At 43.8% G+C, this 20206-nt stretch overlaps 1 protein-coding gene across 1 annotated transcript in view; it reads left to right on the top strand.

The window, feature by feature from the left end:
• Positions 1 to 6158: 6158 nt before the first annotated feature.
• LOC306695341 (capping protein, Arp2/3 and myosin-I linker protein 3-like) overlaps positions 6159 to 20206 on the top strand; it is a gene marked incomplete at its 3' end in the record, with an annotated part of 31447 nt that continues 17399 nt past the window's right edge. The window contains exons 1-17 of the mRNA XM_079158567.1: positions 6159 to 6239; positions 9777 to 9871; positions 13828 to 13878; positions 13983 to 14042; positions 15216 to 15337; positions 15425 to 15519; positions 15800 to 15870; positions 16015 to 16088; positions 16171 to 16246; positions 16751 to 16839; positions 17188 to 17282; positions 17385 to 17471; positions 18294 to 18403; positions 18503 to 18580; positions 18691 to 18767; positions 19275 to 19379; positions 19466 to 19535. Coding sequence (XP_079014693.1) covers positions 6182 to 6239; positions 9777 to 9871; positions 13828 to 13878; positions 13983 to 14042; positions 15216 to 15337; positions 15425 to 15519; positions 15800 to 15870; positions 16015 to 16088; positions 16171 to 16246; positions 16751 to 16839; positions 17188 to 17282; positions 17385 to 17471; positions 18294 to 18403; positions 18503 to 18580; positions 18691 to 18767; positions 19275 to 19379; positions 19466 to 19535 — 1413 coding nt within the window. The 5' untranslated portion in view covers positions 6159 to 6181. The remainder of the gene's footprint in view (positions 6240 to 9776; positions 9872 to 13827; positions 13879 to 13982; positions 14043 to 15215; positions 15338 to 15424; positions 15520 to 15799; positions 15871 to 16014; positions 16089 to 16170; positions 16247 to 16750; positions 16840 to 17187; positions 17283 to 17384; positions 17472 to 18293; positions 18404 to 18502; positions 18581 to 18690; positions 18768 to 19274; positions 19380 to 19465; positions 19536 to 20206) is intronic.

Here is a 20206-nt window from a genome sequence, read left to right as displayed (position 1 = left end):
TTGGTTCATGCATGTGCAGCAGTGCAACGTGCAAACATCTGCGTGAAGGTGAATGTTGATCAGCCGGTGTGGCGATTAATACTCGAAGATATGAAGGTAAACACAGCGAACGGCCGTTACGACTGTGCACTTCTCAGGCTGCGGATTCATCAACATGTTGTGCCCTGCTGCCTTCAAATGCTGCAGGGATTTGAAGAACTGAAGGAGAAGCTTTTCATACAATATAAAGCAGCTGCAAGAATCAACCAACATTCATTCATAGATCAATGCAGGCTGATTAACCCACGTTACTGCTTTAATTACTTTTGATTCCAAGTAATACATAAAGTACTATTAATACTATTTAAAGAAGCAATAAGTAAAACGTTACTACACTTCCTGAGTAACTCAACAACTACTGGATGGTTTGCCATGAAAATGTGGCACATTCGTGTTCATGATGAATCTTAATAACTTTACAGATCACCTCAGTTTTGCAGCCAGCGCTATCAATTGAAAGTCGATCCTGGCCGACACAGACCTGTGTGTTGTTGTGTGCATGAGGAGGTCGTAGCTGCTGCTCACCAGACACGCTGAGCACGGCCGGCTGGCTGAGGAGCTCCACAGAGCTGGTGTTGCTCTCCCACCGCTTGGCTTGGCACCGGTACCCGCCCGCATCCTCCCCCGTCACCGCGGTGATGGAGTAGCTGTCACCCGAGACCCGGTGCCTGGGGTTCGGGGTCGGAGCGGGTTGGTGCTTAGACCAGCGGTAGCTCCATGCCGACCCGAGGCTCGACTCCACCGAGCACCGCAGCAACACGCACTCGCCGAGGTAGATGTTTGACCCCGGAGGCCACACGCTGATCTTCAGAGTCTCTGCGGGAAGACGGAGACTCCTTCATGGGCTTTTCTTTTTTAATGCTTGTGTGACAAATATACTGCAAGTGTGTGTGTGTGTGTGTGTGTGTGTGTGTGTGTGTGTGTGTGTGTGTGTGTGTGTGTGTGTGAGACAGGCTCTCTCTCTTTTTCAGTACCTTTAGTTGTAACGACTTGGAGAACAAATGCACCTGAAATACAGAGAAATGATTTCACACAAACACGTTCAAAACACACACACATCTACTTAAGTCCTCAAGTTTCCATCGGTCCAACAGCTGACTACAGCTTGTTCCTGACTACAGCTTGTTCTTGACCACAGCTTGTTCTTGACCACAGCTTGTTCCCGACCACAGCTTGTTCCTGACTACAGCTTGTTCCTGACTACAGCTTGTTCCCGACCACAGTTTGTTCCTGACTACAGCTTGTTCCCGACCACAGTTTGTTCCTGACTACAGCTTGTTCCTGACCACAGCTTGTTCCTGACTACAGCTTGTTCCTGACTACAGCTTGTTCCTGACTACAGCTTGTTCTTGACCACAGCTTGTTCCTGACCACAGCTTGTTCCTGACTACAGCTTGTTCTTGACCACAGCTTGTTCCTGACTACAGCTTGTTCCTGACCACAGTTTGTTCCTGACTACAGCTTGTTCCTGACTACAGCTTGTTCCTGACTACAGCTTGTTCTTGACCACAGCTTGTTCCTGACTACAGCTTGTTCCTGACTACAGCTTGTTCTTGACTACAGCTTGTTCTTGACTACAGCTTGTTCCTGACTACAGCTTGTTCCTGACCACAGTTTGTTCCTGACTACAGCTTGTTCCTGACTACAGCTTGTTCTTGACCACAGCTTGTTCCTGACTACAGCTTGTTCCTGACTACAGCTTGTTCCTGACCACAGTTTGTTCCTGACTACAGCTTGTTCCTGACCACAGTTTGTTCTTGACCACAGTTTGTTCCTGACCACAGCTTGTTCCTGACTACAGCTTGTTCTTGACCACAGCTTGTTCCTGACTACAGCTTGTTCCTGACTACAGCTTGTTCTTGACTACAGCTTGTTCTTGACTACAGCTTGTTCCTGACTACAGCTTGTTCCTGACCACAGCTTGTTCCTGACTACAGCTTGTTCCTGACTACAGCTTGTTCTTGACTACAGCTTGTTCCTGACTACAGCTAGTTCCTGACTACAGCTTGTTCCTGACCACAGTTTGTTCTTGACCACAGTTTGTTCCTGACTACAGCTTGTTGCTGACTACAGCTTGTTCCTGACTACAGCTAGTTCCTGACTACAGCTTGTTCCTGACCACAGCTTGTTCCTGACTACAGCTTGTTCCTGACCACAGCTTGTTGCTGACTACAGCTTGTTCCTGACTACAGCTTGTTCTTGACTACAGCTTGTTCCTGACTACAGCTAGTTCCTGACTACAGCTTGTTCCTGACCACAGCTTGTTCCTGACTACAGCTTGTTCCTGACTACAGCTAGTTCCTGACTACAGCTTGTTCCTGACCACAGTTTGTTCTTGACCACAGCTTGTTCCTGACCACAGCTTGTTCCTGACCACAGCTTGTTCCTGACTACAGCTTGTTCCTGACCACAGCTTGTTCCTGACTACAGCTTGTTCCTGACCACAGCTTGTTCCTGACCACAGCTTGTTCCTGACTACAGTTTGTTCCCGACCACAGTTAGTCACGCTCCACTGCTGAGAACTCTTTACTCGCAGTTGAATCCCTCAAAAGCTGTGTCCTTCAGAGAATCCCTCTCAATGTGTGGTTGAGGCCTAAAGTGTCTTATTTTGTTCATGGACTGTGTAATACGGGGGGGGGGGAGATCTCTAATTCTGCTGAGACGTTTGCTGCGAAGACACATTCCACACCGTCGCAGCGCTGCCACGCAGTGTGACAGAGAGGAGAGCTTCCTGTTCCTTAATGAGACTGTTTGTACTGTTAGTCATCCCCATGGGAACGGTAGGAATGTACACACACTTGCTGTATTTCCCTGTGAGACACACACACACACACACACACACACACACACACACACACACACGCACAGTAGTGGAACATAGTCGCTACTCGCACATTGACTCATGTATTCCTATTTGATGCTGCTGTTTCTACTCCACTACATTTATTTGACAGCTTTAGTTCCTTTTCAGATGAAAATATGAATCAACTTATAAATGATAATGTTGAACCTGTACTAGCTGCAGCATTAGTGATGCGTCCACATTAATGCATCATTAATTACAATCCAGTAATATAATATATATTATTTAAAAATTCTGCCAAATGAATGCTTTTACTTTTGGCGCTTTATTACATTTTGATTCTACTTCCACTTGAGTAAGATTGTGATTGTAGACTTTTACTTGGAACAGAGTATTTCTATATGGAATAGCCGACACAATGGTTTTGCAGCTCTGTCCATCTTTTTCGGATGCTGGCGTGTGTACATCATTATAATTTAGCTCTGTCTCAAACTCCCAGCTGCAGCCCAGTCAAATTTATAACCCTGCATAACTTCTGACATACTGATATCTGCATCAAAGCTGTAAGTCAGCGCTGCTCTGAGAGCTGTTTGCTGCAGACGCTTCCTCCTGTTTTATCCACCACTCCAACACTGTTGTTCATTCAGTTAGCATTACATAATGCCTCATTTGCATATTTAATCATAACATTTCAGTAAATATGTAATACAATAACTCCTCCTCTTAATGTGAGTGATGAAGTGGTGAAGGTTCATGGTGATATCTATGAGTTCATGTGTTGACCCTCTTCACCTGTAGAGTCTCTAAATGTCTGTAATGAACTAAACGTCTCTTTAAAGGACGTTTTCTCTAAATGAGTTTGTTCTCAGACTCTGATGATAAATCTCCACTTCAGCAGCTCTTACACACACCAAACTCTACACGTTCATTCCTCTCTGTGTGCTGAAGGTGAACACAGAGGGGTTTGTTTTAATGTGCACAATATTTTGTGATTTATGGAGTGATAAAAAGAGATATGAATCCCCTCTGTAGAAACCTTTGACTCTAATTTGTCAACAAAATGAAGAAAGGATTTTGAACTTGGCTTCAATGCAAAAGAAAATTGTCTTAATGTCAGTACTCAACTGGGGAAGTTTCATGGCGATAGTTAAATATTTTACCCCATTCACCTATATATTCACACGTTTCTTGTTAGTCTTCCCAGTAGATTCTAGTCTGAATGAACCCGTTTAATCGGTGATACTCACCCAGTAGTGAGGAGACGAGGATGATGTTCATTCTGTCAAACGTCCACAATCAGATGTGCACCTCCGCTGTGACACAAAAAAAGAGAGAAAGTGACAATAACTGCGATTTCAAGATTCAACAGTACGTGAAACAGAAAAACGGTCTCTCTGAGGAGGAGTTTCAACCGACTATCACAGCAAACCACAGACAGAGATGGTCATCTTGGTGGAGACGTTTCCTTCCTCTGTCAAGCAGTCAACAGGCGGAGCCTTCAGACAGAGTCCAGGGACACAAGTCACCGTCAACAAGCCGCTTTACAGTGAAATCTCTGACGTCACGTCATAATCAACGCAGCATCATATATGTGACTCACCGCACCTGCTATTTATTTGTATTTATCATATTTTCTCAGTTGTCATGCTGCTGGTGTTTTGTTTATTCTGCCGATGCTGAAATCTATTTCTGCTTTATATCTTCTTATTGAGGCTTTGTTTTTGTTTTTGTCATCCTTGTTTAATCTTATCTCCTGCTTTTATTTCCCGTTATTTGACGTTGATGCTTATTTTCTCTTCGGGCAGCATTTCGTTTTATTCGGTTTAATCCAATCAGTTCCAATCAGATACGTTTTGTTAAATTAAATGAGGGAATAATAATAACCTCCAGTCAATGGAAAACATGTTTTTTTGTACATAGCCACGATAGCAGCATGTTTTTATGATCACAATATCTGTCGTTTTGTCCTCCACTTTCTAAAATATCTCAACAACTTTTTAATAGATTGCCATGACATTTTTTAGACATTCGTGGTCTCCAGAGGATGAATCCTAATGACTCTGGTGACCCCTTTGACCTTTTGTCTAGCGCCACCAGCAGGTCAAAGTTTTCACTTATCCTGTGAATTAAATCAACATATACTGGATGGACTGGGACAAAAAAACAAAAAAACAACAAAACATTCATGTTCCCATATGATGCATCACATCACTTTTACAGATTTTCTGAAAATGAGTTTGACATATTGTGGTTTTGAGTGAGGCTACAAACATATTGGATGGATCGTAATGACATGTCACACATTAATTCATCCCTTTGCAATAACTCTGAGTGGAAAGAAAAAAAAAGAAGACTAGAGGAAGAAGCGAGACGAGGGGGCTCAAGATCAACATAGAAAAGATGAAGGATTCAAAGTATTACGATGGACGGAAAATACATTGAAGAAGTTAAAGAGTTCACTTCCTTGCCACAGTTTGTAAAGAAGGAAGTGGAATGACGGACCTGAAGAACAGACTGGGGTGCATTCGTCCGACTAAAGGAGAGCTGAAGCTCCAACAATATCTCAAGAGGAACAACGCTGAGGCTGCATAGGAACACTAAACGAGTGTGAGACTTGGGCTATCGGCCAATACCGAGTACCGATCCGATATCTGGGCTTTAGGTATCGGCCAATACCGAGTACCGATCCCACATAACTGTGTGGAAATCACTATCTCTAGTTTTCAGAGCTACTTTAGTCTTTTTTTTATTTTATGAAGAACAATACAATCCCCTGGATCACTGCTAGACAGCAATTATTGTGTATTATAATCTTAAATATATATATATATATATATATATATATATATATATATATATATATAATAGTGTAGTCTAATAAAATAGCATCAGTTGCTGCTTCTTGAACTGTTTGCAGCCAAACCTCTTTGAGATTTTGCCATATTTTAAAGTGTGCAAAATAAATGAAATTCATTCCTGAAAATGATTAAACCACAGTGCAATTCCTATAAATGTCTACCTTTCGTGTGCTCTGTGCTTTTCCCCCAGGTAACTACAGCTCACTCGTTATCCCTCAGTGATCCCCGCCCTCTCCTCGTCATCACTCCCTCCACCCTCCCGTCGCTCCCACATCCAGCCTCCCATCATCATCATCATCCACAGGGTTTCTTCCAGGAAGCGCGTTGGGCAGTCGGATGCTCTTCTGCTGGAATGCCTGGGAGAGAGAGCATCCTTTTTGTCCATTTCTGAGGGAGGGAGAGAGAGAGAGAGCGAGAGAGACAGTGGGGAGGAGGTGGAGGAGAGGAGGAGGAGGGGTGGCGATAGGAGAGAGGATCAGACATGGCTTCTAAGGAGATCACTGCCTCTGGTTTCGTGGGTGCGAGCAAGGATATCACAGGTGGGTAAAGACAGTTTTGGTTTAATTGCTCCGTGTTGTGGGTTAGACCCGCGGTTGCCTCCCCCCTCCCCCCGTGTCCGCGTCCAGGCTCGGGATGCTTTTTTTTCCCAGACTGGCGACCGAACCGACGCATTGGACGGCGGGGTCCTGAGCTACACCTTTCACATCTCGTCCCGGAGCTCTCCGGGCTCGGCTTTGTCCTCCTCGGCGTGCATGTGAATCAGTTGATGTGCATGATGAATTATTTACAGAGCAGGGAAATATACCTTTTGCTCTAAATCTGTCCCTTCGGGGAGGATCAGGCAATTAAAAAAACAATAAGAAAAACACAGCCTTTAGGCCGGAGAGGAAAAAGGGGCGTTGTGGAGATAATGCTGTGCGCTCGTGGGTCTGAGAGCGTGTTGTTCTGCACGTTTTCATTATTTTGTTGTACCAAAAACCTTGATCCCTCTCTGAACCTGAACCCTGGAGCGTTTTATCTTTGTTTTCCCTGCAGCCTAAAACCAGCTGGAGCGCTATATAGTGATTGCATGCGTGCGTGTGCGCGTGCGTGCCAAAGTGAAAGCGAGGGGGACTGGTGAAGGCACATGTTCACTGTGCATCTTGCCAACAAACGCGCATAAGCTATGGACAAACCCCCGCGCGCAAATATGTCGATTCCTTTTATATATATATATATTTTCTCAAACAACAACAAAGTCACAGCGCAGCCTGTGAAGCGAATGCACGCGCAAAGACGCACGCGCGCTCCTACTCATGCTCGGGGTCTGCCGCTGCGTTGATTACTCCTAATGGCTCTATTAGCCCCACTGTGATGATTAATCCAGCGGAGTCCCTGCCTCCTCATTCAGTCACCTGCCTCCTCCTGCACTGGCTGACTGACAGGAGGAGGCACCGGGGGTGGGGGCCCTGGGGGGGGGGGGCACTGAAGGGGGGGCCACCGAGGCCCCATACAGCTCACCTGACAGACTTCAGGCCAGATCTATTCTCAGTGTTGTATCTGACTGAAAGATCAGCAGACTGGTGCCAGTATGAAAAGCATTCATGTATTTGTAGAAGGCTTGGAAAGTACATGGAACCTTTCTTTAAACATACCGATATACAATTCAGTAGAGGAAGAAGTACTATCTTTACTTTAGTAAAAGTACGGTGTACAAATATTGAAGGTGAGACACCACAGGCAACAATATTGGTTGTCATGCTCTGGCCAATGTTGAGATTTTAGTCTATTTTTCTTCCATAACACGTCTTCTTTCAGACTAGAGGAAATAAAACATTTATTTTATTACTTTGTCTGTTTACGTCTGTAGATTTCTACTAAATTCACCAAATGTTACCATTACATAATGCCTCATTTACATATTTAAACATAACATATCAGAAAACTTGTAAACTTGTAATACAATAAATAATCCTCTTAATGTGAGTGATGAAGTGGTGAAGCTTCATGGTGATATCTTTGTTTGTTCTCAGACTCTGATGATAAATCTCCACTTCATCAGCTCTTACACACACCAAACGTTACACGTTCATTCCTCTCTATGTGCTGAAGGTTCACACATCACTCACACACTCATTTATACTACATTCTAGTAATAAAAACATGGAGAAAATGGATTTTTTTTTTTAATGTCTGTTAACAGTATTCTCAGATTTATGGAGTGGTATAAAGAGGTATAATAAATCCCCTCTATAAAAACCTTTGACTCTAACATGTCAACAAAATGAAACAAGAATTTTGAACCTGGCTTTATTCAGTGTTCATATTTATGCTCCGAAAATGTATGAAAAATAGCACATGTTGGATAAGACAATGCCTCATTTGCATATTCAAACATTTCAGAAAACTTATAATGCAAAAAGTTTGTTCTTAATGTAAGTAACTAACTGAGAAAGTTGCATCTATATTAGTTAAATACTTTACCCGTTTCACCTGGTGGCTAACCATTAAAGCTAAAATCTATAGAAAAGCACAAGTCAAGTCAATTAATCAATTAGTTGATCAAAAGAAAGATAATTCACCAGCTACTTTGATAACTGATTCATCGTTTTGCATCATCATATTAAGCTGAATATCTTTGGCTTTTTGGACAAAACAAAACATTAAAAGACATCTTGGGCTTGGAGAAAGACGGACATTTTTCATTATTTTCTGACATTTTATCGACCAAACTCGATAATGAAAACAATCTTTAGCGCTAGTTATCAGCGAAATGTACTTAAACCGTCACAAAAAAACACATTTTGAACACAGAGTGTCATAATATTACATGATAAGATTATTATTGCTCCTTATTTTTTATTAACTGATCATATGTTTCGTACAATCGTCTTCTGTGAAGTAACGAATGGAGTGAAAAGTACTACAAGTACACCTTAAGATACAGATAAACACGGAAGAGAAGAACCTTTCTCTCCGGTGTGACTGTGATCACCTCCAAGCAGCGTATATTGGTATATTAGCGAGCATCCGTATGGATTTTGTCCGTAAAGCCGTTGGTCGGGATGCTGTGCAGCTGTGACGGAGAGGCTGAAATCATGACTGGATGTTTCTGCGATGGCGTGTCGTTCGCCCGTGTGTCCCCACCCCCCCAACCCGGATGCGAGTGAGACACTTCCCTTTTGGCAGCATGCACGGGTCAAAGGTCACAGAAGTGACGGTGATGCTGCTCGACAGGAACAGGTCTCGGTGCATCATAAACACCGATGCTCGAATGTGTCATGTTGCTCTCGTAAGAGAGAAAATGACACTGAAGCATATTGCACCATGTTGATGATGAGTGGGCTGAACTCACTGGGGCGATGCAGAAGGATTTCTGTGATTAATCCTTTCGGTGCAGACTTTACTTCCCACTAAATGTCAGCCTCTTTTTTGCTTCGGTGTCACATGCAGATTTAATCGCTTTTTTTTTTTGGTTTGTAACTTATTTAAAATCCTCAGGATGCGTACAGACTCGGAGTTCATTGGATTATTTCACCATCTGAAATGCCACAACAGGTCTGTTCAAATGACAAGTCTGACGTATTCCTCAGTTATTAGATGAAGACGTGAGTACAGGCCTGTCCGCCCAAAGGTCAAAGTGAATCAGCGTATGGTTTGATTTGGACTAATTTCATTTGATCTCGTCCTAAATGGCCATTCGTATGTTTCTGATGTTTTGAAAGATACTAATATCAGGCCGATTTTGACTCAAATAGGTAACAATGGAGCTGTTCCTTACAGGCGGCAGCCTCCGGTTCTGTCGAGTGGAGCCGATGTGAAAGTGTCTTCAAACCTGCATTCTCTCTACTGACCACCAGGGGGCGACTCCTCTGGTTGTATAGAAGTCTATGAGAAAATGAACAATGGAGCCAATCTGTTCCTTACAGACTAGTAGGCTGCAAAAAAAACAAGATGGCGACGGCCAAAATGCTGAATTCAAGGCTTCAAAACGGCGGTCCACGCACAAATGCGTATAAACAGTATATGGCACAAAAGTTTAGGAACCTCTGTTTGTGCTTATTTCTCTAACATGTTGATGTGTTTTCCATCCACAGAAAGCATCAGGAAGATTATCGATAAATCATCCATTAAGTTCCTTCATGGAATTAAGCTCGACGCCAAAAGTGGCAAAACAGAGGACAGAATACTGGTGAGTTGCTGTTTCCTCTCTCTGATATAGAAGAACATCTCAATCCTGCAACATAAGCAGCCTGATGCATTGCTCCACGTATGTGCAGTATCTTTGATGTTAACCTCCCCACTGCAGCCTTAACGGATCTCTGCCACATCCGTGACAGCAGAGGTGGAGGCTCTCCGTGATTTAACGGTGAGGGTGAACGCCGTTTACTGACCGCCGCCCCTCTTCTGTGGCTGCTGTTTGGCAGCTTGGCGGGATGAATATTGGATAGATGGTATCTGCGGAGGCAGTGTCGGGTGGGGGGGGGCTGAGCTGCTCGCAGCCTTTGATTCTGGGGCGCTTTCATCACAGAATATGGGACAGAGATGTGAAATCTCGATGTGAGTGAATGAAGCTCCGCCAGCTATCTGGGTAAAAATCTGGGCCAATCAGCACTTCTATTATGGACCAGAACGTAGACTGGACCCTGGAAGGATGCTCGTACCCCACATGTGCATGTAAACACACACACACACACACACACACACACACACACACACACACACACACACACACACACACACACACACACACACACAGACAGAGGTAACATACAGTAAGTACCGAGCAGCAATTATTGATTAAGTGCTCCTTTAAATGCAGCAACTAAACCACGTGATCTTATACAATTTCCCGGCCAACTGTAATGAAGTAAGTGTAGTTTTTACACAGTTTAACCTCTGAACCCCAAGCAGTGTTTTGCTTCTGTCACATTTTACTCTCTGTGGCCTTGATTTTCACTACAATATATAAGTTCTGCACCTCTATGGAAACAGAACAATCATAGCTAGAGGTAGAGAGAACTCAAACATGTCTATTGTGCAGAATAAAGACATTAAAGTCATAAAAAAGAAAAAAACGCAATTTGACTTTGATGAGTTTTTCTTACAAAAATGGAAAACAGTGGAATCTATATACAGTTTTTCCAACTGCCCACAAGTGTTACCAATGTTGGGAATAAAAGTGGAGGCTCCACATGCCTATATTCATTGAACTATTTATACAACCTCTACTTACAGCCTCCCCTCTCTGCTCTGTGTTCAGCCTGTAGTTCAGTCCAAGTGTCACTGATTTTTTGTCACATGACTGTTGGTCTCAGTCGAGTCAATCACGGCTTCCTAGTTGCGCTGAGGAGCTCAGAATGTAATGATTTTTACAGTATCTGTTTAAAGCAAAAGGTTTATTTGGGGCAATATTTTAAATGAGACATGTAGAAATGTTTTTGATGAAATATCACAATTCTAGGCTTTTTTTTTGGCTGCTTTTACTGACTTTTTGTTTTATAGCTTTTGGCTACGATAAACAGTGTAGTTTTCACAATTGTTTAAAGAAAACATGCTTTTGAATCCCGTCTGTGTTTTTTGGGGTTCAGAGGGTTAAAAGACCCGTTTCTTCTCCTGTAATCTAAACTTCACCTCTGCAGAGCTCCCACTCAATAGATGCTGTAATTAATCGCTGTGTGGCGAGCGCGGGCGGTTAGGAGAGTTTCTGCATGTAGCAAACACTCTTTGATGCTCAGACACTCTGATGTGACTGTGTGCCAGAAACATCTTTCCAATCCATGTCTCACTTCCTCTTTAAAAGCTGAACTGGAAAGAGTTCTCGCTCCTGCTGGGTGCACAGAGTTTGATCAAACGCTCTGGGTTTGCTTCTTTGGGGGGGGTGGAGAGCGGAGCTTAAAAGTGTTATGTTAAGTCAAAGCTTTTTTAATGTTGAGATAGTTACATAGTTACATGAATTTATCTTGATTTTCTAACTGGTCTCCTCACACAAACACACAAACACCCACTATCATCTAGCTTTTGTCTTTAGTGGGAAATGTTACAATCAGCATTCATTCGAGGGTACGCACGTTTAAGTGAATATACAATTATGAAGAAGCAATATGCATAATTATTTGATGTATTAACTCACAAAAACACAATTAATATGCTCTCCTCAAAGCCACCAGATTCCAGTCAGACGACAGTCTCATTACCTCGCCGATCAGCAAAACACAACTTCATTCAAGGCTGACAGAAGCAAAGTAAATCTCATCAGCACCGTACTGGTTAATCTCTCCACTGTTCCAACAAACACCAACTCTGGTTTGGTCAAAATAAACCATTAATTCACAAAGTTAGATGTGAAAGGAAACTACCAGACTCCATTGATAGAAACGGTCATTTTACAGCGCTGATCAAACAACAGACGCGGTGTAGCTTGTTTATAACGTTAGCTTTTCACTTCTGCTGGTTGTGTTCACGCTTCAACAATCATACCAGTGGTTTTCACTTCTGAAGATTATCTCGTGAAACCAAACATGTATCACGTATCATCGTGTTTGTTTGCCACAGAGATTATTTAACAAACCAATGGCAACACATCTCAATGGCTTTTTGTCGAGGGAACCAGTGCGACGTCTACTTCCTGTTGAGCCTATACGTCACCCCCTTCAGGACTCTATGTTAAAGGATTCTATCGGATATTTTTAGCGGATTTTCCTGCATATACGCACTTATTTTGAGGGGAAAAGGTATCAAACAAGAGAAGGTTAGAATATTTGTCCTGCAGCAGCATAATTACACAACGAGCATGAGGTGTGTGTCTCTCTCTCTCTTTGATGTGGAGTCTCTCTCTGTCCTGTGAGACATGCTGGTCTTCTTAATGCACTCCTTCAGACGGCCTCCTCTCTCTCGGTCCTGCTGCATCAGCACCATTTACTCCCGTTTACTTTTAACTCCCACTTGTAACCCCCGACTCACTCATAATGTGATACACACTGGTCTTTTTAATCAACTCCTTCAGACGATTTCCTCATCTCATTTTTTGAGGGACCACATTTTCGACACCTCACTTGTCGTGTGGGCGTACGAGGCTGTCGGTGTGCGGTTCTGACAGGCCCGTGTCAAGCTGCTCTCTCTGAGAACCCCCCCCCCCCCCCCATGGCAGTGGAGTGGGAGAACTGTGTAATTACTGCTTTTCATTGGGGGAGAGGAAATGAAGGGGGGGGGGGGGGGCTTTGTCCCAAGGGAGCGTTTTATCCAGGCCGTCGTAGAGGATGGAGTAAATGATTGAGAGTGACGGAGCAGAAGAGGAGAAGAAAAAAAGGAGCAGAGGGCAGTGCTGGTGCCGAGCAGTGAAATGCCAAAGAATCACTGCTCTTTGTTTGCCTTGATACAGAGAGACAATTACTTCATTTTGTTAGGGTGTGCTTGCAACAAAACCCCCCCAAAAAATAAGGAAATTGCCGCTTATGAACTGGAGCTGAACCAGCTTCATCCAACAGCCGCACGACACAAATGTTTCGAGAGCAAGCGGCTGCAGAAATGCTGCGTGCGGCCCATTCAGATGGAGACGCACAAACGAGCTCTCCGTTAGCTTTCGGCACCGCCGGTCACGTCCAACAACTCCCATGCAACTTTGCATTGGACTTAAAAAATGATCACGCACTTCAGAACCTTAGCGGAGGGTAGCGTAGCAGAAACAAATGCTAATTTTGTCATCGTGACACATCACTTGAAATGTGGAGGGAAAAAACATGCAGGAAAAAACCGGGCGGTTCTTTCCTTTAAATTGCGATATAAAAGATCTGGGGGGATGACTGGAAACGACACACATGCACGTCTCAAATTTAATGCACGAGCCGCTTTTGTGTTTGCCCTCCGCAGAAGTGATGTGATGCTGATGAAATTACGTCTCGCGATTTTGCGACATGCCGTCATTTCTCAGCCTGTTTGTCAGTTTATTAATGTGAGACAACTTGTCTCTGACACAGAAAGCTTTTAGCTGGATCAATACATGAATATGGAAAGCACTCCTCACTTCCCTCTCATCATTACCACGGAAACTCCCGGGACTATTTCCTCCCCACGGGGGAGTTTGACAGTGCAGTGAACTTTTCCTTAACCTTGATTCAGTTTGCTATATTCTCTCCCTTTTCTTTTTAGGTTCTCACAACATGGCGTCTCTACTTCTTGGCGCCAAAGATTCCCGCTAAGGTACTTGTTAACAGCTCTGTGTCTCCAGCTACAGTATGAATCTCTCTTCTCTCTCATAGTGCCTACTGAAATATTAACTTTGTCGACTGTTTCTGTAACAACAGATAGAAACCACATTCAACTTCTTGGAGATTCGAGCTTTGAATTCCCACCCAGAGCACCAAGTGAGTTTTGACATAAATACCGACCTCTGCCGAGGGTTTCAAGTGTCTGTACGGTTGCACGATGGTGGTTACATCACTTTGGCCTTCAGGGAATGACAAAAAGCATTCATCCAAACAGCTGCACAGACAGTCGATGCGCTCTTATTAACTTGTTCTCTACTATTGTCGACGGTGACAGCAACAAGAAAAGTGGTTTAGGGACTGTAGAAAACGATCAGAGTGGGAGGCGAGGTCAGATTGTGTCGTATTGTTCTCTCGCATCTGAATTCTTCTTTGGGAGAGCATGGGAAGGTCTTTTTATTCTTACTCGTCCTGATTTTTATATTTCAGCATTCGCTTTAGAGATTAATTACAGAACAAAAGAAGAGATCAAGTAGTCACAAATGATGCTTTAGTGTTTACCACAATGTCATAAAGGTGCACTTTGACGTAATGCAGCGGACAACAATCTTTAATCTCACTGTTTTAGGGCTCAATGTTCCCATCACACTCAATACAACCAATATGTCTGCATGAGGATTATACAAACAAATATAATCTCTATAATCAAGTTAAAGTCACCACAGCTGCAACGATTAGTCGACTCATCAGGAAAAGAATCCCCAACTATTTTGATTATAGATTAATCGTTTAGAAAATGGCAGAAAATGCTGTTTTCAGCCTCTGAAATACCCAGATTTCCTGCTTTTCTCTTTATTATATTACACAAAACAGAATATCTTTGGGTTATGGACAAAACAAGACATTTAGAGACATCGCCGTGGATTTTAAGAGACTGAGATAAACACTTTTCACAATTTTCTGACGTTTCATAGACCAAGCAATTAATCGGATAATCTGGTAATTAATAAACAACAAGATTAATGGATACATTGTTGCAGCCATGAAGGTAATTAATTTAGCCTTTTATTTCGTATCACTTTATTCTGAAATAGAGTTGCCGAAATAATCATAATTTTAATTCCATTATAATTGTCGTCTTTTTTTTTACTTTCTCTTTTAGTTATTAACGGTGTAACGAAACAAACACAGTACTATATTTTAAGATACTAGAATATTCGTAAATCTGGGGAGGGTCTTGCTCTTTCATGAAGTTAATTATAGGATTTCAACCCCCCCCTCCTCGCCATAATAATTTGCCCACAGTCCCTTACTGCTCCACTTTCTCTCCAGGTTATCATCGACACCGACAAGTCCAGCTACTCGCTGAGGTTCGAGTCACGTGAACATCTCAATCATGTGGTCGGCCATATCAATTTCGCTTTGTCTCGAATATTCAACAACTCCATCTTTGCGTAAGTTCTTTAATAAATCACCTTTTTTTTTTAAATACCTTTTATTTCTTCAATTATCTAAAGATGAACGATTCCTTATCTTTGCAGCCCTTCCATCTGTCATTCAGACAGCGACCTCTCTGAGGGCAGCAGGAAGTATTCGCCCAGCTCGGAGACGTCGGTGGAGACCCAGAGGGCCTGTGGTAAAAGAGACATTATCATCAAATATGGGGATTAGCACACATGCATGCACGGAGGGGGGGGGGCACATGCACGCCACTTGGCGGCCTCGAGGGGAAGTTGGCTCGCACGCTTCACACATGCGTCTCCCAGATGTTCATTGAAAAAAAAATAAAAAGATGGATCACTCGCACAAATGTTTTCCTGCCTTTTTCTCTCCCGTTGTCGCTGCAGGAAGCAGCTGTTCACATCGTCTCATTTAGTTTTTTCTCTCTCTTTGTTTTTTTTTTCTTCCTCTCTCAGGAGGCTTCTCAGAGACGTACGCCGCTCTGTGCGACTATAATGGCATCAGCTGCAAGGAGGAAGTGCAGTGGGTAAGAGCTGTGGGACTGTGCCTGTGTCGCTGTGAGTGCTTTTGAGTGTTACGTACAGCACTGTGCACAAAATTGAGGGAGCGGGGGGGCGGGGGGGTCATTTAATGCAGCATAACAGGCTCATGGGTTATGTTGCTCCTGTAGGACGTGGACACCATCTACCACTCCCAGGACAGCCGAGAGTTTAACCTGCTGGACTTCAGCCACCTGGAGAGCAGGTGAGGGACGGAGAGCGCTCGAAACGTTATTACCTCCGATAAATGTACGGAGCCTCATTCACCTCGGTTTCATCTTTTCCAGGGATTTGGCGGTGATCGTTGCGTCGATGGCGTACAACACCTGGTTCACTAAACTGTACTGCAAAGATCTGCGGATAGTAAGTATAAGTTCTGCTGTGTTACTGTTGAGTTATTAAAAGAAGCTTTAAGCTAAAACAGAGACCGCAGGATGAGCGCCGGGCTTTTGTTGCAAATTTTACATACTGGCCAAACAGTTACATCTTCCGGGTCCATCACATGATGCAGTTGCGCCCAAACACACTTTTTTTAATAGACTTGGGAAAGACATGTCTTGAACAGCTCTTATTTAAAGCTACTACAAGGAACTTTCAGTTTGTGTTGATTTTGGCGGTCCCTGTGAACAAAAGTGGAAGTGTTTCTGAGCACCAGAGTCCCATGATTTAGTGTTTTGGGAGGCGAGGTTACAGGAAACGCTGGTCGCTTGCTCTATGGGCCCATCAATGCGGAAGATCTGGGTGATTTCATCTGAATTTATGAGCAACCTTCATAGGAATAAACGGGGTGCCGCTTCCAGTTCTCTTCATAGGTCCACGGCAGAAACAGGTGAAACGTTTAGTGTGAATGTTTCCTTTTTCCTTCAGGGGTCAGAGGTCACTGAGCAGGTCCTGCACACGGTCAGCAAATCCTCCAGCCTGGAGGAGATCACTCTGGAGAACGCCGGGTTAAAATCGTGAGTTTTGATCCGTCTGGGACCTTCCTTTTGCTTTTCATACAATCAATCTTCTATAAACGCACACAAGTTCTACTCAGTCGGTGAAAACAGATGCGTGATGTCTTCTGCTGGCCAATAGCGTTGAAGTGATCAGACAAGCTTATTAAAGTCTTACGACAGCCTCAGATTTATTGATCGCTGTCGGGAGAAGAACAACAAGAGAACAAACACAACACAAATGTTTCTAAAAATACATTACCCACCCTGGCTTTGGAGAAAGTGCAAAGTTAATTCGCTCCCTTTAGATGTTTGTGTGTATTCACAACATATTGTTTGTCTGTAATAAACTATGGACCCACTTCACAGAGACTTTCCACAGAAGATGTCAGCTGCTCTTTCAGAGAACCCTGCGTCTGTCATCCATTCGCTCAACTTGGCCCACAACTCACTGGACAACCAGGGTATAATAACACAACAGCTACTCTTTGGTTGTCTAAGTTACTAATTTAGTTTGATGGTAATGAGGGGACTACATTTTTACAACTCTTGTATCTACGCTGCAGGTGTGTCCAACCTAATTCAGCAGGTGTGTCGCCTCAGCAAGGGACTTCGTCTCCTCAACCTCTCCAAGACTTCACTCACATCCAAAGGTTTGGGCCCGTCCCTCTTTATTTCCTCTAAATAAACCATAATATGCCAAATGAACATCATGCTGTATTGAAGAAGACTTGAAACTAGAGTTTGAGACCATTAACCCATGTTTACAATGTTTACTGAGGTAATAAATCAAGATAGAAGTAGAGTCATTTTCTCATAGACTTCTATAGAAGGGCAGTCGCCCCCTGCTGGTCAGTAAATAAAATGCAAGTTTTAAGAGGCGTGCGCATTGGCGCCACTCATCAGAACCGGAGGTTGCCACCTTGGTTGGAACCTGGTCCGAGCTACGCTATGATTGGCCAGGCGTTCGAGGGGGGCGGGACTTTGCGAAGGGTCAATTCCACAATTCACCAAAATCCGGTAGAAATTGGTGAGATAATAGACCCAAAGGAGTTTTTACAAATCTGCAGCTTATTGAGCAGCTCTCTTAGCTCAGGTTGGATTATTATTTAAGGAGTATTAAGCCTCCAAAGCTCCGGAGGATTCTCCCTCCTGAGGAGCTTTGTTTCATGTTTTGCCCCCCCCCCCCCTCCCCGTCTTGACTTTTGATGTCTTGTGCTGCCCTGCGGGCAGCATGCCTCCTGTAACCGTCTCATCTTACCGTGTACCCAGTGGAGAATTTTAATATTACATTGAAGCTTTCCATTTACATCTGCTGATACCTGCTGCTGCAGACGTGTATGAATAATGTAAGGGCACAAAATGTTTTGAGAGTGTTCTCCGTCTTTTACTAATGTGCAACATCCTCCTCCTCTTGTCTCTCTCTCTCTCTCTCTCTCTCTCTCTCTCTCTTTCCTTTCATCCATCCCTCTCAGGAGTGGTGTCTCTCTCTCAGGCTCTGTGCTCCAGCGACGAGTACTCCAACTCTCTGCTGCACCTGGACCTGAGCAAGAACCCCGGGGTCCTCTCAGGGGAGGACGCCTCGGTCAGAAAGCACAACCCCAAAAAAAAACAAAAAAAACAGCTCCATTTATCCGCCACTTTTCCATCGAAATGTGACGTCTTCTTCTCTGTCTCTTTCCAGAACTTGTATCTGTTCTTGTCTCAGCCCAACTGCCTGGTCCATTTGGATCTGTCAGGCACAGATTGCTCTGTGGACTCAGTAAGTATTTAATGTCTGGGCGCGATTTGAATGTTTAAAAGAAATGCATATCTCTCTCTGTGCAATGCTCAGCCCAGATTAACTGTTTCAAACCCCTGTGTCTCATGCAGCTATTTGGGGCTCTTCTGAGGGGGTGTTGCGCTGATCTTTCCTTTCTGAATCTTTCCAAAAATTCCTTCTCCCACAGGTTAGTCATATCTTAAAGATTACCTAAACAATAAAGGCAGCTGCAAATCCAAATCTGGGAATATATCATGCTTATTTCACCGTGAAGGCCTCCTCTCTCATCATCCATTATTTTATTTTTTTATTTTTTTTGGTCATAATCTCCATCTCTTGCTTCATCGGAGCTTTGTGGGAGTCACTGGTACATTGTGCCCCATCTCTGTGGGTTTGTCTACCGCCGTTTAAAAAACAGAACTCCCAGAGCTGTCTGCATAGATAAGACTCATGCATATTTAAGCAGAAGCTATCTATCATTTGACCCCACTCCCCCTCTTCCCCTTCTCTCTTACACCAAAGCAATATTCACTCTATTTCTCATTCTGTCAGCGCTCAGCTCTGCACTCATATTTACCCGCCATGTCAACAATGTGATTTAAATCCGTTCTGTGTGGCCGGTCTCATCCCTTTCCACTCTGTCCATCATCTCCTGTCTTTCATCTCTCGTTTCGTTTTTTTATTTATCCAACAGGAAAGGGAAGGACACGCTGCCGCTGTTCCGCCAGTTCTTCAGCTCGGCCTTCAGCCTCACTTATGTCAGTCTGGCCTCTATGAAGTTGCCCCCCGACGTTCTGAGGTAGTCGCCGTGTCGTCCTTGTGTTCTCTATCCGAATCGGCTCCCGTCAGTCCAAACTCACTTCTTCTATCCTTCTGTCTCCACAGGGCTCTCCTCACAGGGTTGATCTCCAATCCTCATATCAATGACCTTCATCTGGACATCAGTGGCTGCGAGGTAAGAGTTCATCTCCACATCTGCAGTGGATTCTAAGCTCAAGTTAAAGGGATAGGTCAGTATCTTCCTCTCATACAGTGTCAGGGATTTTCTTTACATCTCTACATGCAGTTTAAACGTACTAGTGCAGTTTTGTTTGGCGCGTGTGCCCGTCGAGAACGGGCGACCAGAACTGCGGTATGGCTGCTTGCACCCGCCAAGTGTGAAGTTGATAGGATGGAGGTTTCCCGAGATATATGAAGGGCAGACATACATACATACACAGACAGATAGACAACCCTTCCTTTACAGTTGGACTGTGCCGTGCTCATTCGCCAATTGCTGGCTCCGAATTCCAATTGCAGGGAAGTTAAGAAGAGTTTGGTGGTAGCGTTGGTATATCCAGCGGCAAGACGTGAACTGCAGTCAATGAGTAGTGGCCTGTAAAGCTCCACCCCCGCTGCTACACAGAGCGTTGCGTATGCTAATTTATTCCAAGTCTATTAATATTGAATGTGTCCAAATTGCACCAAATGCGACAAAGACACTCCATGGGGACCCCGGTAAAACACCCAGCAAATGTGAAGTAGATCAGAGCGGGTCTCGAGATTTGCAACGCAGACAGACAGAGATTCGTTGCTTTTGAATAAGAAGTAGTAGAAGTCCATCTATAGGTCAAGTGGCATCATATT

The sequence above is a fragment of the Pholis gunnellus genome (assembly GCF_910591455.1).
Source record: "Pholis gunnellus genome assembly, chromosome: 4".
NCBI classification, from domain to species: domain Eukaryota; kingdom Metazoa; phylum Chordata; class Actinopteri; order Perciformes; family Pholidae; genus Pholis; species Pholis gunnellus.
Note: the sequence above shows the minus strand (reverse complement) of the source record. Positions and strands in the feature narration are given on the sequence as shown.